This window comes from Cottoperca gobio, chromosome 14 (genome assembly GCF_900634415.1).
Source record: "Cottoperca gobio chromosome 14, fCotGob3.1, whole genome shotgun sequence".
NCBI classification, from domain to species: domain Eukaryota; kingdom Metazoa; phylum Chordata; class Actinopteri; order Perciformes; family Bovichtidae; genus Cottoperca; species Cottoperca gobio.
Genome location: NC_041368.1, coordinates 25,088,109 through 25,102,870, shown reverse-complemented (window position 1 = coordinate 25,102,870; position 14,762 = coordinate 25,088,109). Strand labels below are relative to the sequence as shown.

Sequence of the window (14,762 nt, the reverse complement as noted above, 5' to 3'; positions counted from 1 at the left end):
AGTGTAGTAGAGTCGTATAGTAGAGTCGTATAGTAGAGTCGAGTAGTGTAGTAGAGTCGTGTAGTAGAGTCGTGTTGTAGAGTCGTGTAGTAGAGTCGTGTAGTAGAGTAGAGTCGTGGAGTAGAGTCGTGTAGTAGAGTCGTGTAGTAGAGTCGAGTCGTGTAGTAGAGTCGAGTCGTGGAGTAGAGTCGTGTAGTAGAGTCGAGTCGTGTAGTAGAGTCGTGTAGTAGAGTCGTGTAGTAGAGTCGTGTAGTAGTGTCGAGTCGTGTAGTAGAGTCGTGTAGTAGAGTCGTGTTGTAGAGTCGTGTAGTAGAGTCGTGTTGGAGAGTCATGTTGTAGAGTCGTGTTGTAGAGTCGTGTAGTAGAGTCGTGTAGTAGAGTAGTGTAGTCATCAAATCAAATCAAATCAAATTTATTTGTATAGCCCAATATCACAAATTATACATTTGTCTCAGTGTGCTTTACAGACTGTACAGGATACGACACCCTCTGTCCTTAGACTCTCTGTCCTTAGACCCTCGCATCGCACAAGGAAAAACTTCCTAAAAGAAACCCCATAATTAAAGGGGGAAAAATGGAAGAAACCTCAGGGAGAGCAACTGAGGAGGGATCCCTCTCCCAGGACGGACAGACGTGCAATAGAAGTCGTGTGTACAGGATAAACAACATAGTACAAATACAACATTTGACAGAAATTACGTTGTGTTGGAAAAAAAAAGAGAAAGTTTGGATGAATCCAGGAAAATGTCAATAAGGCTTCCCGGTGTCCAGCAGGACCAGGTCAGCAGGCGCTGTCACGATTCATGATCCTGACGTAAACTGTATCAGTGTCAACCTGCCACATGAGAGACAGACACTCCGGGGATGATACCCCGGATGGTGAGTTAGTAACATACATTTACATAAATGCATACAGATAGAGAGGGAGAAGAAGAGAAGGAGGGGAGGAGAGAGGAAGAGAAGGAAGAGAGCAGGGAGGTGTCCCCCGGCAGTCTCAGCATATAGCAGCATAACTAAGGGCTGATCCAGGGCAAACCTGAGCCAGCCCTAACTATAAGCTTTATCAAAAAGGAAAGTCTTTAGCCTATTCTTAAATGTGGAGAGTGTGTCTGCCTCCCGAACACAAACTGGAAGCTGGTTCCACTGGAGAGGAGCTTGATAGCTGAAGGCTCTGGCTCCCATTGTACTCTTAGAGACTCTAGGAACTACAAGTAACCCTGCAGTCTGGGAGTGCAATGCTTTAATTGGTTTATAAGGTACTATGAGATCTTTAAGATATGCTGGAGCCTAACCATTCATTGCTTTCTAAGTCAGGAGAAGGATTTTGAATTCTATTCTGTATTTTACCAGGAGCCAGTGCAGAGCAGCTAATACAGGAGTAATATGATCCCGTTTCCTTGTTCTTGTCAATACACGTGCCGCTGCATTTTGGATCAACTGAAGAGTCTTAAGCGACTTTTTGGGACAACCTGATAACAATGAGTTGCAGTAATCCAGCCTTGAAGTAACAAATGCATGGACGAGTTTTTCTGCATCATTTTGAGACCGGATGTTATTTTTGCAATGTTACGTAGATGAAAGAAGGCAGTCCTTGAGTTTTGTTTTATGTGGGAGTTAAACGACAGATCCTGATCAAAGATGACGCCAAGATTCCTTACAATGGTGCTGGAGGCCAAGTTAATGCCATCCAGAGCTTCTATGTCATTAGAAAATGCGTTTCGGAGGTGTTTAGGGCCAAGTATAATAACTTCAGTTTTGTCTGTTTAACATCAAGAAGTTGCTAGACATCCAAGTTTTTATGTCCTTAAGGCTTGAAGTTTAGCCAATTGATTGGTTTCATCTGGTTTAATTGATAGATATAATTGGGTATCATCCGCATAACAATGAAAGTTTATAGAGTGGTTCCTTATAATATTGCCCAAAGGAAGCATATATAAGGTGAATAGAATCGGTCCAAGTACAGAACCCTGCGGAACTCCAAGACTGACTTTGGCTGTCATGGAGGATTTATCGTTAACAAGTACAAATTGAGATCACTCAGATAAATAGGACTTGAACCAGCTTAGTGCGGTTCCTTTTATGCAAACACAATGTTCTCTGTAGTAGAATGTCCTGATCAACAATGTGGAAAGCAGCACTGAGGTCTAACAAGACAAAAACAGAGACAAGTCCTTTGTCTGATGCCATTAGAAGGTCATTGGTAACTTTCACCAGTTGAGACTTTTGAGCAAATATTTCCTGTAGATATTACATCAGATCTTTTAAAACAAATGTTAGCTCTTTGGTTGTTTTTATAAATAAATAAATCTATTATAAAAAGTCTTACATCTCTTCAGGTTGGTAAACCAGAAACACTATAATAATATACACTATAATTCTGTATTAAATAAAGGTCAATACTTGACTTTGACACCTGCTGAACTACGGACCCAGTTCAAACCTCTTTAATGTAACACTGAGGAGACTTAGAGGTTTAATAAGGACCGAGAGTCAAACAAAAACTAAATCTGTGGGGACATCAAAGGTTTTTGTCTTTGTTTGAATGGTTATGATTGAAGAAGAATATAACAGGTAATGCAGTTTATGTCCTCTGTGCGTCCCCAGGAGGAGGCTCCGTCCCGGCGCTCGGTGACTGAACTTGCAAGCAGATTTAAAGGCTCGGCTCCTCCGCACGATGCCAGTGGGAGTGAAACGGTGAGTACAAAGTCTGTAAACCTGTAAAGGTGGTTTTTACAAACAAAGAAATTGTTTTGGTGTATAATGTTGCAAACATAAACACAGTAAGAGAAATCTAAATGATAAAATAAGAGATTTTTTTTAATAAAAAATGTGTACAAGAAACAAATATACAAAAGAAAACACATACAAATGACAGATTACTGTAAAGAAATGTGTCCAGTGTGTGACTAAATAAAGCTAAACCGACTCATGGACTAAATTAGCATCAGTTACAGCAGCGGTCCCCAACCTTTTTAGCGCCACGGACCGGTTTCATGTAAGACAATATCTTCACGGTCCGGCCTTCAAAGTGTGGGGAGGTAAATATGACGGAATAAAACGATACGGCCGGCATAAAAACAAATATAAAGTGCATAATAAACTGAGCATTAGCTGAATCAGTGGGAGCTGAGCTCGTGTCTCTGGGGATAACTTCTTCACCAGAGGTAAAAGGTTTCTTCTCTTAGCGACAGGTGAGTCACGTGACGCTCTCCGTGCACTCGCATGTGTTGATGTGGTGCCATCAGTCATTCTTTATGTCCTTCTTGTTCATGTTTCTTTCTTTAAAACAACTCTCAGGGCTCGTCTTTTAACGCCGGGTGCAGTTATGAAGGCTTCGTTGCCTCATGTGCGAGCCTGTATATTATGCAGAGCGGCGCATGAGAATCACCTGTACAGGTAAACACGTATTCTAAGTGACTCCTGATGTTGTCTTTAAATGTCTCCTCATTGGGTCTTTCCCTTTTCAAAGCTCTTTAAAGACGTTTGTTTAGCCTCATTGTTGCTTGTGGGCTTAATGTTTGAAGTCAAGTATCACGTGACAGACGAGCGTCTTGACATGTCAAGAGACACAGAAGCACAGACAGATGTATCCGCTGATTTTTCAAAATAAAACCTCTTTCAAAATAAAATATTTTTTTATTAATTCTTTGTGTGCGGCTCGGTACCAAATGACCCACGGACCGGTACGCGGACCGGTGGTTGGCGACCACTGAGTTACAGCTCATCACGCCCAGAAACATCCGACCAGCTTCAGAAGAAAAGGGCGGCTGAACTTCAGCCTTTTATTTCTGTCCAATGTTATTTGAAACTTTGCTTGGTAACATCTGCCTCTTCAGTTAGTGCTGTTGCTGTATCATACTTTATAAAAGATGTATTCCTGCCGTGCTGTTGTTTGTAGTGTCTTGTCTGTTAAATGAACAAGAATGGGGGTGTAGCTCAACCGGTAGCACAGGCGTCCCATATACAAAGGCTTAGTCCTTGCCCACAGCGGCCACTGGTTCGAGTCTGACCTGTGGCGTTTGCTGTATGTCGTTCCCTCTCTCTCCCTTTCACAATCTGCACTTCTCATCATAAAGGCATGAAAAGCCCAAAAATATAACTTTAAAAAAAAGAATGAACTACTGCTGTTGTTCTGCTGTAAGTCGGTCCGGTGTACGAGCTAAAGCTGCATCGACATCGAGCATCACGTTCTTTATTTACACAGCAAATTAAAGGGAAGTAACGTGTGCTAAATGTAGTCAAGTCACATTTTTTTGACTTTATATTATCATATATAGTTGTTAGATGAATAAAAGAACATTTAAAGCAACGGGCCCCTACGTCGCCGCCATCTTGGATCATCACATTAAAACAAGGCGACGTGTAAAAAGTGCGAAAAGTCAAGCGTGACATCTCGTGGTGAAATTTGGTAAACGGTGTTTAATATATAATATTTAATATATCCTGTTTGAATATATTGTAACAGTAAAGTAGTTTAATACAACTAATAATTGTTGTTTGCTTGTTTGTTTACCAGGAGAAAAACGTACATTTGTTACGTTAATTAAGTTACGTACATAATTTAAGTAGTCAACGTAAACAGTCGCCGTTTTAAAGACGTTGTGAATCCAAACAAAACTACTTTGTTATGTTTAGGAAAATGTTGTGGTTTGGGTTAAAATAAGTACATTTGTTACTTAAAGTAAGTTACGTACGTTAAATACTAATAATGTTGTTTGTTTGTTTAGCAGGAGAAGCCGGTCAGGCGACGACCTCCTCGTTCTTTACAGCTCCACAAAACTCACGGAGACGACCAGGAGGTGAGACATTATATATGATATAATATTATTATTATTGTTATTACTATTATATGCACTATAATTACAGGGAAGATGTTGGTAATAACATTTTAAAAGTTCCGTCCAGTGATGATAAAATATGTATAATAAAAACAAAAACTAGAATCTAAAACCTAAAGTCGTGCAGAAGCTGGGGATAAAATACGACACGAAATAATTAATTAATAAAGTAATTTTGAGGTAGACAGTAACAGCGTGGGGGGGCATCGCTCTGTTCTATAATCTATCCCAACGTGAATAGGATGTTCCTTTTAGGGCCCCCCGGGTCATGTTTACGCATTTTAAGCTTTTCACGTGTCAAACGCCTCGTTCTGAATCTCAACTCGTCACATTCGGACGCAGGTTTAAACACGTGGTTAACTTTGTGAATGCAAAGAAAAATACATGGTTAGAAACGAGATAGAAAAGATCGTGGTTTGAGTTAAAATAAAGTAAGTTTGTTAGGTAAAAATTCATATATGTGTGTGTGTAGCCTCCAGGTGTCATCTCTCCTACCAAAGCCAAGAGGAACTCTGCTCTGATCGAGAAGCTGCAGGTGAGTCCGGGAGGTTTCTGATTCTCTGACATCTCGCTGACATCACTGTGACATCACTGTGACATCACGCTGACATCACGCTGACATCACTGTGAGATCACTGTGACATCACTGTGACATCACTGTGACATCACTGTGACATCACGCTGACATCACTGTGACATCACGCTGACATCACGCTGAGATCACTGTGACATCACTGTGACATCACTGTGACATCACGCTGACATCACTGTGACATCACGCTGACATCACGCTGAGATCACTGTGACATCACGCAGACATCACGCAGACATCACGCAGTCTGTCTCTCTCACTGTCTCTCTGCAGGCGAACCTCGCTCTCTCCCCCTCCCCCCTGCTGCCCTCTCCAAAGAGTCCGGGCTTCAGGCTGCGGTCTCCCTTCTTCGCCCCTCCCTCCCCCGGCTCCACCCTGGTCACCACAGTAACCACCTCCTCCACAGCGGGGACCCCCCCCAGCCCTACCCCCGCTACTGCTGCCGCCACCTCTCCATTAACTGAGGAGGAAGGCCCCGCCTCCTTTGAAGCCCCTCCCACGGCGGGGGAGGGGTCCATCCTGTCGAACACCAACATCAAGGTCGGTGCAAAAGTTAAAGGGAGAATTTCTTTGCTGCTCAAACGTACACATGAACCCTAACCCGCTCTCAATGACCTCACCCACCTGTCTCTCCAGGGCCGAGCTCGTCACTCCATCCGGCGCCGCCCACCGTCCCGCCGCCATAGGAAGTCCAGCAGCGGAGACGAGGTCGGCGTCGCCTTCGAGGGAGGGGACGTGTCTCCGAGCCCCCCCGCTGAACCGGAGGACAAAACAACCGCAGCAGCAGGAGTAGAGGAAGCAGAAGGTGAAGCAGACGCTGCAACGTCACCGGAGAAAAACGAATCCCACGAAGAAGAGAAGGTCAGCGTGCAGCCCAGAGGAGGAGAAGAGAAGAAGAAGGGGGCGGTGGGGGGGGGGCAGGGAGACGGGTCATCAGGGAGAAAGAGGGAGGAAAACTCTGCAGAGAAGCAGAAAGACGAGTCGAGTGACGGAGCGACAGACACCGACAGGCAAGAAGAAGAAAAGGTGAATCTTCACTTCGACATCAAAGTCTTGAAACAATTCTTTATATTCTTTATTCTTTTATATCTGTTGATACTTGAAAGCTGCCCCCCCCTCCCTGCTCACATTTTAATTAGCTTCCTCCATATTTACCGGTTTGTGCGGCGGCGTGTTCGGGCCACTGTAGATAATAAATACATCCATCCATCCATCCATCCATCGTCTACCGCTTATCCGGGATCGGGTCGCAGGGGCAGCAGCTCCAGTAAGGAACCCCAATCTTCCCTTCTCCGGGCCACATCCTCCTGCTCCGACTGGGGGATCCTGAGGCGTTCCCAGGCCAGTGAGGAGATATAATCTCTCCACCGAGTCCTGGGTCTTCCCCGGGGTCTCCTCCCAGCTGGACGTGCCTGGAACACCTCCCTAGGGAGGCGCCCAGGTGGCATCCTTACTAGATGCCCGAACCACCTCAACTGGCTCCTTTCAACGTAAAGGAGCAGCGGCTCTACTCCGAGTCTCTCACGGATGGCTGAGCTTCTCACCCGATCTCTAAGGGAGACGCCAGCCACCCGTCTGAGAAAACCCATTTCGGCCGCTTGTACCCGTGATCTCGTTCTTTCGGTCATGACCCAGCCTTCATGACCATAGGTGAGGGTAGGAACGAAGATCGACCGGTAGATTGAGAGCTTTGCCTTCTGGCTCAGCTCTCTTTTCATCACAACGGTACGGTAAAGTGACTGTAATACCGCCCCCGCTGCTCCGATTCTCCGGCCAATCTCTCGCTCCATTGTCCCCTCACTCGCGAACAAGACCCCGAGGTACTTGAACTCCTTCACTTGGGGTAATGGCTCATTCCCTACCCGGAGTAGGCAATCCACCGGTTTCCTGCTGAGAGCCATGGCCTCAGATTTGGAGGTGCTGATCCTCATCCCAACCGCTTCACACTCGGCTGCGAACCGATCCAGTGACTGTTGAAGGTCACAGACCGATGATGCCATAAGGACCACATCATCTGCAAAGAGCAGCGATGAGATCCTCAGGTCACCGAACTGCAACCCCTCTCCTCCACGACTACGCCTCGATATCCTATCCATGAAAATCACGAACAGGATTGGTGATAAAGCGCAGCCCTGGCGGAGGCCAACATTCACGGGAAACGAGTCCGACTTACTGCCGAGTATCCGGACACAACTCTCGCTTTGGGCGTACAGGGATTGGATGGCCCTCAAAAGTGACCCCCTCACCCCATACTTCCGCAGCACCTCCCACAGTATCACCCGAGGGACCCGGTCATACGCCTTCTCCAGATCCACAAAACACATGTAGACCGGATGGGCGTACTCCCAGGCCCCCTCCAGGATCCTTGCGAGAGTGAAGAGTTGGTCCGTTGTTCCACGACCAGGACGGAATCCGCATTGTTCCTCTTCAATCAGAGGTTCGACTACCGGCCGAACCCTCCTTTCCAGTACCTTGGAGTAGACTTTACCAGGGAGGCTGAGAAGTGTGATACCCCTGTAGTAGGCACACACTCTCTGGTCCCCCTTTTTAAATAAGGGAACCACCACCCCGGTCTGCCAACCCCTAGGCACTGTCCCAGACTTCCACGCAATGTTGACGAGGCGTGTCAACCAAGACAGCCCCTCAACACCCAAAGCCATCAGCATTTCTGGACGGATCTCATCAACCCCTGCGGCTTTGCCACTGTGGAGTTGTTTGACTACTTCAGTGACTTCCATCAGGGAAATTGACGATGATCCCCCATCAGCTTCCAGCTCTGCCTCAACCATAGAGGGCGTGTTAGTCGGATTCAGGAGTTCCTCAAAGTGCTCCTTCCACCGGCCGATAACCTTCTCAGTTGAAGTCAGCAGGGTCCCACCCTTGCTGTACACAGCTTGGATGGTTCCTCGCGTCCCCCTCCTGAGGTGCCGGATGGTTTTCCAGAAGCACCTTGGTGCCGATCGAAAGTCCTTCTCCATAGCTTCTCCGAACTTCTCCCACACCCGCTGCTTTGCCTCTGACACGGCAGAAGCTGCCGCCCTTCTAGTCCTTCGATACCCTGCAACTGTTTCCGGAGTCCTCCCGGATAACATAACCCGGAAGGACTCCTTCTTCAGTCGGACGGCTTCCCTGACCACCGGGGTCCACCACGGTGTTCGAGGGTTACCGCCCCTTGAGGCACCTAAGACCTTGAGACCACAGCTCATCACCGCAGCTTCAGCAATAGAGGTTTTGAACATCGCCCACTCAGGTTCAATGCCCCCAACCTCCACAGGGATGGCTGAAAAGCTCCGCCGGAGGTGTGAGTTAAAGATCCCCAGGACAGGGGCTTCCTCCAGACGTTCCCAGTTCACCCGCACTACCCGTTTGGGTTTACCAGGTCTGTCCAGAGTCTTCCCCCACCCCTTGATCCAACTCACCACCAGATGGTGATCAGTCGACAGCTCCGCCCCTCTCTTCACCCGAGTGTCCAAAACATGCGGCCTCAGGTCAGATGATACGATTACGAAATCGATCATTGACCTTTGGCCTAGGGTGCTCTGGTACCACGTGCACTTATGAGCATCCTTATGTTCGAACATGGTGTTTGTTATGGCCATTCCATGGCTAGCACAGAAGTCCAACAACAAACGACCGTTCGGGTTTAGATCAGGGAGGCCCTTCCTCCCAATCACGCCTCTCCAGGTGTCTCCATCGTTTCCCACGTGTGTGTTGAAGTCTCCCAGCAAGAGCCCTACTGGACCCCCCTGCAGGGCTCCATTCAGGGTCTCCAAGAAGGCCGAATACTCAGAACTGCGGTTTGGGGCATAGGCACAAACAACAGTCAGAGTTTTCCCCCCCATAACCCGAAGGCGTAGGGAGGCGACCCTCTCGTCCACCGGGATAAACTTCAACGTAGCGGCGCTCAGCCGGGGGCTAGTGAGTATCCCCACCCCGGCCCGACGCCTCACACCTTGGGCAACTCCGGAGAAGAATAGAGTCCAACCCCTATCCAGGAGTACGGTTCCAGAGCCAAGACTGTGCGTGGAGGTAAGCCCCACCAGATCCAACTGGTAGCGATCCACCTCCCGCACTAGTTCCGGCTCCTTCCCCCACAGAGAGGTGACGTTCCACGTCCCCAGAGCCAGCCTCTGCTGCCCGGGTCTGGTCCGTCGAGGTCCCTGACCATCACTGCCACCCATGTGACAGCGCACCCGACCCCAGCGGTTTTTCCCATGAGTGGTGGGCCCACAGGATGGATGGATGGGAGGCACCACGTAGCTTCTTCGGGCTGTGCCCGACCGGGCTCCGTGGCAAACCCGGCCACCAGGCGCTCGCTGTCGGGCCCTCCCTCTGGGCCTGGCTCCAGACGGGGGCCCCGGGCTTCCTCCGAGCAGGGTCTCTCCTTTCCTTTCCCTTTCTTTCATGAAGTCGTTTTTGAACCATTCTTAGTCTGGCCCCTCACCTGAAACCAATTTGCCTTGGGAGACCCTACCAGGAGCACTAGGCTCCAGACAACACAGCTCTCAGGTTCATAGGGACACACAAACCTCTCCACCACGAGAAGGTGATGGTTCCCAGAGAGATAATAAATACATTTAAATGAAATTAAAACTTTATTAAAACTTATAGGCTCGAATGCGTGCTGAGATGCGTCACAGACGAAGGTTAAAGCGTCTTCTTCCTCCCACAGACGGGTCAGAGTTCAACCCTGGGGGGCCATGAGGGAGATCCTGCAGCAGCGCCTGTCTGGACACCGTGCAGACGGATATGAAACTGTCCCCGCGCTCTCTTTCCATCTCTGATGTGAAGACGTCACCAGTTTGTCTTGAAACTCCCGAAAACGATTGATGTGAATTTGTTTTTCCTAATCCTCGACTTTCACTCTGCAGCGCTGATCTGATGCTTTTTGTACTCATGTTATCTGGATGTCTCCACAGCTGTCACTGCTAACGTGTGATTTCAGTGTCACAATAAGACGCAGCTGAAGCCTTATATTTGTTTTAAAACTGCACAAACACACAGCAGGTACAGCTTCTGTAGTGAAGCCTTTGAGTTTAAGTTGCATATTTCTGCTACGTTAATGTTTATCTGCTCTTTCATTTCTGTTTTCTTTTCTGCTAAATGACCTGTAATGACCTGTAATGTGATGTGATGTAATGTAATTTAGTAAAGAAATGTTACTTGAGACAAAACGACACATTTATCCTGTATTTTGTAGTATTTTAAAGTAAAAAAAGACCCACAATGTTCATTTATATTTCTTTTCTGTGATGTGAACTCTACATAATAAATGAGACAAAAGCTGAGTTAGTGTTGAAACTGAACTACTTACAGCTCGACGATGACGAGAGGATTTTCCAGTCGGTGAGTCTTAATCCACGAGAACTCTTCTTACCTGGAAACACAGAGAGGAGGAAACCCGGCTCGCCGTGATTAAATCTTATTCTGGATAATCTGTTGGATCCTCTGATACACAACCAGCCTCACGACGGAAACAAAACACAACAAGGTGAAACTGAAGATTCATGAATACTGCAGAAACATTTTTATGTTGCATAATTACTGAAGAGAACACACTACAAGTGCTGTTAGTAACAAAGTGCATCTCCTGCATGTAGTTAGTGTAGCGTGTATAACATGAGCTGTGAGTGACATGTGAACAAAGCCCTCTGCACAAAGCTTCAGAATATAGAGAGGAATGAAAGTGGAAAGTTTGGTGTATGTAAGTGCTACTGAAGTGGAGATTTCTGCTGAAGAGTGTGAGAAAAAGCTCCTTTAGAGAAAAGCTCCTTTAAAGATATGTATTGTAACATTCATACATGTTGTACACACTACAGGTGAACAGAGTCATACATGTTGTACACACTACAGGTGAACAGAGTCATACATGTTGTACACACTACAGGTGAACAGGGTCATACATGTTGTACACACTACAGGTGAACAGGGTCAAACATGTTGTACACACTACAGGTGAACAGGGTCATACATGTTGTACACACTACAGGTGAACAGAGTCATACATGTTGTACACACTACAGGTGAACAGAGTCATACATGTTGTACACACTACAGGTGAACAGAGTCATACATGTTGTACACACTACAGGTGAACAGAGTCATACATGCTGTACACACTACAGGTGAACAGGGTCATACATGTTGTACACACTACAGGTGAACAGAGTCATACATGTTGTACACACTACAGGTGAACAGGGTCATACATGTTGTACACACTACAGGTGAACAGAGTCATACATGTTGTACACACTGCAGGTGAACAGGGTCATACATGTTGTACACACTACAGGTGAACAGAGTCATACATGTTGTACACACTACAGGTGAACAGGGTCATACATGTTGTACACACTACAGGTGAACAGGGTCATACATGTTGTACACACTACAGGTGAACAGAGTCATACATGTTGTACACACTACAGGTGAACAGAGTCATACATGTTGTACACACTATAGGTGAACAGGGTCATACATGTTGTACACACTACAGGTGAACAGGGTCAAACATGTAACTAACAGATATCATGAAGCTTCCCCACTTCATGACTCACATCAACACAAGTTTATATTACAAGTGTTTAATATGTACATGAGGCATTATGTAATGTAGCTGTGGAGAGTTTACATCTACAGACCCTTATACAGTGTAGTATTAGTACGTTTACAGTGTAGTATTAGTACTTTTACAATGTAGTATTAGTACTTATACAGTGTAGTATTAGTACTTTTACAGTGTAGTATTAGTACTTATACAGTGTAGTATTAGTACTTATACAGTGTAGTATTAGTACTTTTACAGTGTAGTATTAGTACTTATACAGTGTAGTATTAGTACTTATACAGTGTAGTATTAGTACTTTTACAGTGTAGTATTAGTACTTATACAGTGTAGTATTAGTACTAATACAGCGTCGTATTAGTACTTATACAGTGTATTATTAGTACTTTTAGAGTGTAGTATTAGTACTTATACAGTGTAGTATTAGTACTTATACAGTGTAGTATTAGTACTTTTACAGTGTAGTATTAGTACTTATACAGCGTAGTATTAGTACTTTTACAGTGTAGTATTAGTACTTATACAGTGTAGTATTAGTACTTATACAGTGTAGTATTAGTACTTATACAGTGTAGTATTAGTACTTATACAGCGTAGTATTAGTACTTTTACAGTGTAGTATTAGTACTTATACAGTGCAGTATTAGTACTTTTACAGCGTAGTATTAGTACTTATACAGCGTCGTATTAGTACTTGTACAGCGTAGTATTAGTACTTTTACAGTGTAGTATTAGTACTTATACAGTGTAGTATTAGTACTTATACAGCGTAGTATTAGTACTTTTACAGTGTAATATTAGTACTTGTATTAGTACTTTTACAGTGTAGTATTAGTACTTTTACAGTGCAGTATTAGTACTTATACAGCGTAGTATTAGTACTTTTACAGTGTAGTATTAGTACTTATACAGTGCAGTATTAGTACTTATACAGCGTAGTATTAGTACTTTTACAGTGTAGTATTGGCTGTGATTGACTGTGACTGGCTGTAACTGGCTGTGATTGGATATGACTGGCTGTGACTGGCTGTGATTGGCTGTGACTGGCTGTAACTGGCTGTGATTGGCTATGACTCAATGTGATTGACTGTGACTGGCTGTAACTGGCTGTGATTGGCTGTGACTGGATGTGATTGACTGTGACTGGCTGTGACTGGCTGTAACTGGCTGTGATTGGCTGTGACTGGATGTGATTGACTGTGACTGGCTGTGACTGGCTGTAACTAGCTGTGATTGGCTGTGACTGGATGTGATTGACTGACTGGCTGTGACTGGCTGTGACTGGCTGTAACTGGCTGTGATTGGCTATGACTGGATGTGATTGGCTGTGATTGGCTGTGACTGGCTGTGATTGGCTGTGATTGGCTGTGACTGGATGTGATTGGATGTGACTGGATGTGACTGGATGTGATTGGCTGTGATTGGATGTGACTGGCTGTGATTGGCTGTGATTGGCTGTGACTGGATGTGATTGGATGTGACTGGATGTGACTGGCTGTGACTGGCTGTGACTGGCTGTAACTGGCTGTGATTGGCTATGACTGGATGTGATTGGCTGTGATTGGCTGTGACTGGCTGTGATTGGCTGTGATTGGCTGTGACTGGATGTGATTGGATGTGACTGGATGTGACTGGCTGTGATTGGATGTGACTGGATGTGACTGGATGTGATTGGCTGTGACTGGTTGTGACTCGGGACACGAACGTAGAAGGTAATTGTGAGTCTTGGTGGGCTGATCACACCTGTCATTAGTCGCTTTGCGTCTCTCGTTTGTTATTTATGTTTTTGTAGATGTTTTGAGTGTCTTTACAGTCTCTGTGGTGATATATAGACACATACAGAATGTTTTATCAGGTAAAGTCATTTTAACATCTGTACCTATTCAAGATCATATTCTAATCTTTGAATCATTTTCATTTTGTGTAACAAGACAAAAAAGAACTGATATTTGAAATGTTATAAAAAGTAAAGTAAACAGTCTAAAGACCAGACAGATTCCCAGTGTTCGTCTTAAGTTGTTTTTATGGGTTTAAATGGTTTAACTGGATCTCTGGCAGCTCTGAGCCAATTAGAGAAAGTATCAATACAGCAAGAAGAAATCTTTATGTCGGGTTGTCTTCACGTCTGCCAAGCTTTAGTTTGAACCTTTGTCTCCCGAGTGTTCACCTTATTTTAAATTAATTCCTTTCCTCGGATTTTTCACCATAAAAAAAGTACAAATATTCTAAATATTACATACATAATTGTACTTAGTTAGTTTCCAACATTGTTTGATCAGACAGAAAATTACCTTCCTAATACAATACAATGACTGCAATGCTAATTAGGAAACGTGTTTTCTCCCGGATTACATTTGTTTTGTTAACTATGTTTATTAATTTTCACATTTAAAACAGCACATTTTGTAAACAAAAGTAGAGGAAAACAACATTAAGTATCACGCTGACATCACCGTAAATTCACAACGTTAACGTTAAAACCGTTTACGTCGACTACTTAATTCACGTAAACATAATTTAGTTTAGTTGGAATTACAACGTAAACTACGTTTAAAACTGCAACCGTAATCCACGATAAAATACATTTCGAAACGTAATTGAGAATGCAGTTACATTGTTCATCTGTTTAGTCTTTTTGTATCTCTTTGTAGTCACTTTGTGTCTCTTTGTGGTCATTTTGTGTCTCTTTGTAGTCACTTTGTGTCTCTTTGTAGTCACTTTGTGTCTCTTTGTAGTCACTTTGTGTCTCTTTGTAGTCACTTTT

General features: G+C 44.9%; 1 protein-coding gene across 2 annotated transcripts in view; it reads left to right on the top strand.

Moving 5' to 3' along the window:
- Positions 1-10,718, top strand: part of dub (duboraya) — a 13,406-nt gene extending 2,688 nt beyond the window's left edge. Inside the window, exons 2-7 of one of the 2 annotated variants that reach the window (XM_029448130.1) lie at positions 2,605-2,694; positions 4,728-4,799; positions 5,311-5,373; positions 5,704-5,970; positions 6,067-6,456; positions 10,103-10,718. In XM_029448130.1, the coding sequence (XP_029303990.1) occupies positions 2,605-2,694; positions 4,728-4,799; positions 5,311-5,373; positions 5,704-5,970; positions 6,067-6,456; positions 10,103-10,183 (963 nt within the window). In that variant the 3' untranslated portion in view covers positions 10,184-10,718. The remainder of the gene's footprint in view (positions 1-2,604; positions 2,695-4,727; positions 4,800-5,310; positions 5,374-5,703; positions 5,971-6,066; positions 6,457-10,102) is intronic. The other variant, XM_029448131.1, reaches the window with a different exon arrangement.
- The last annotated feature ends 4,044 nt before the right edge of the window (positions 10,719-14,762 follow it).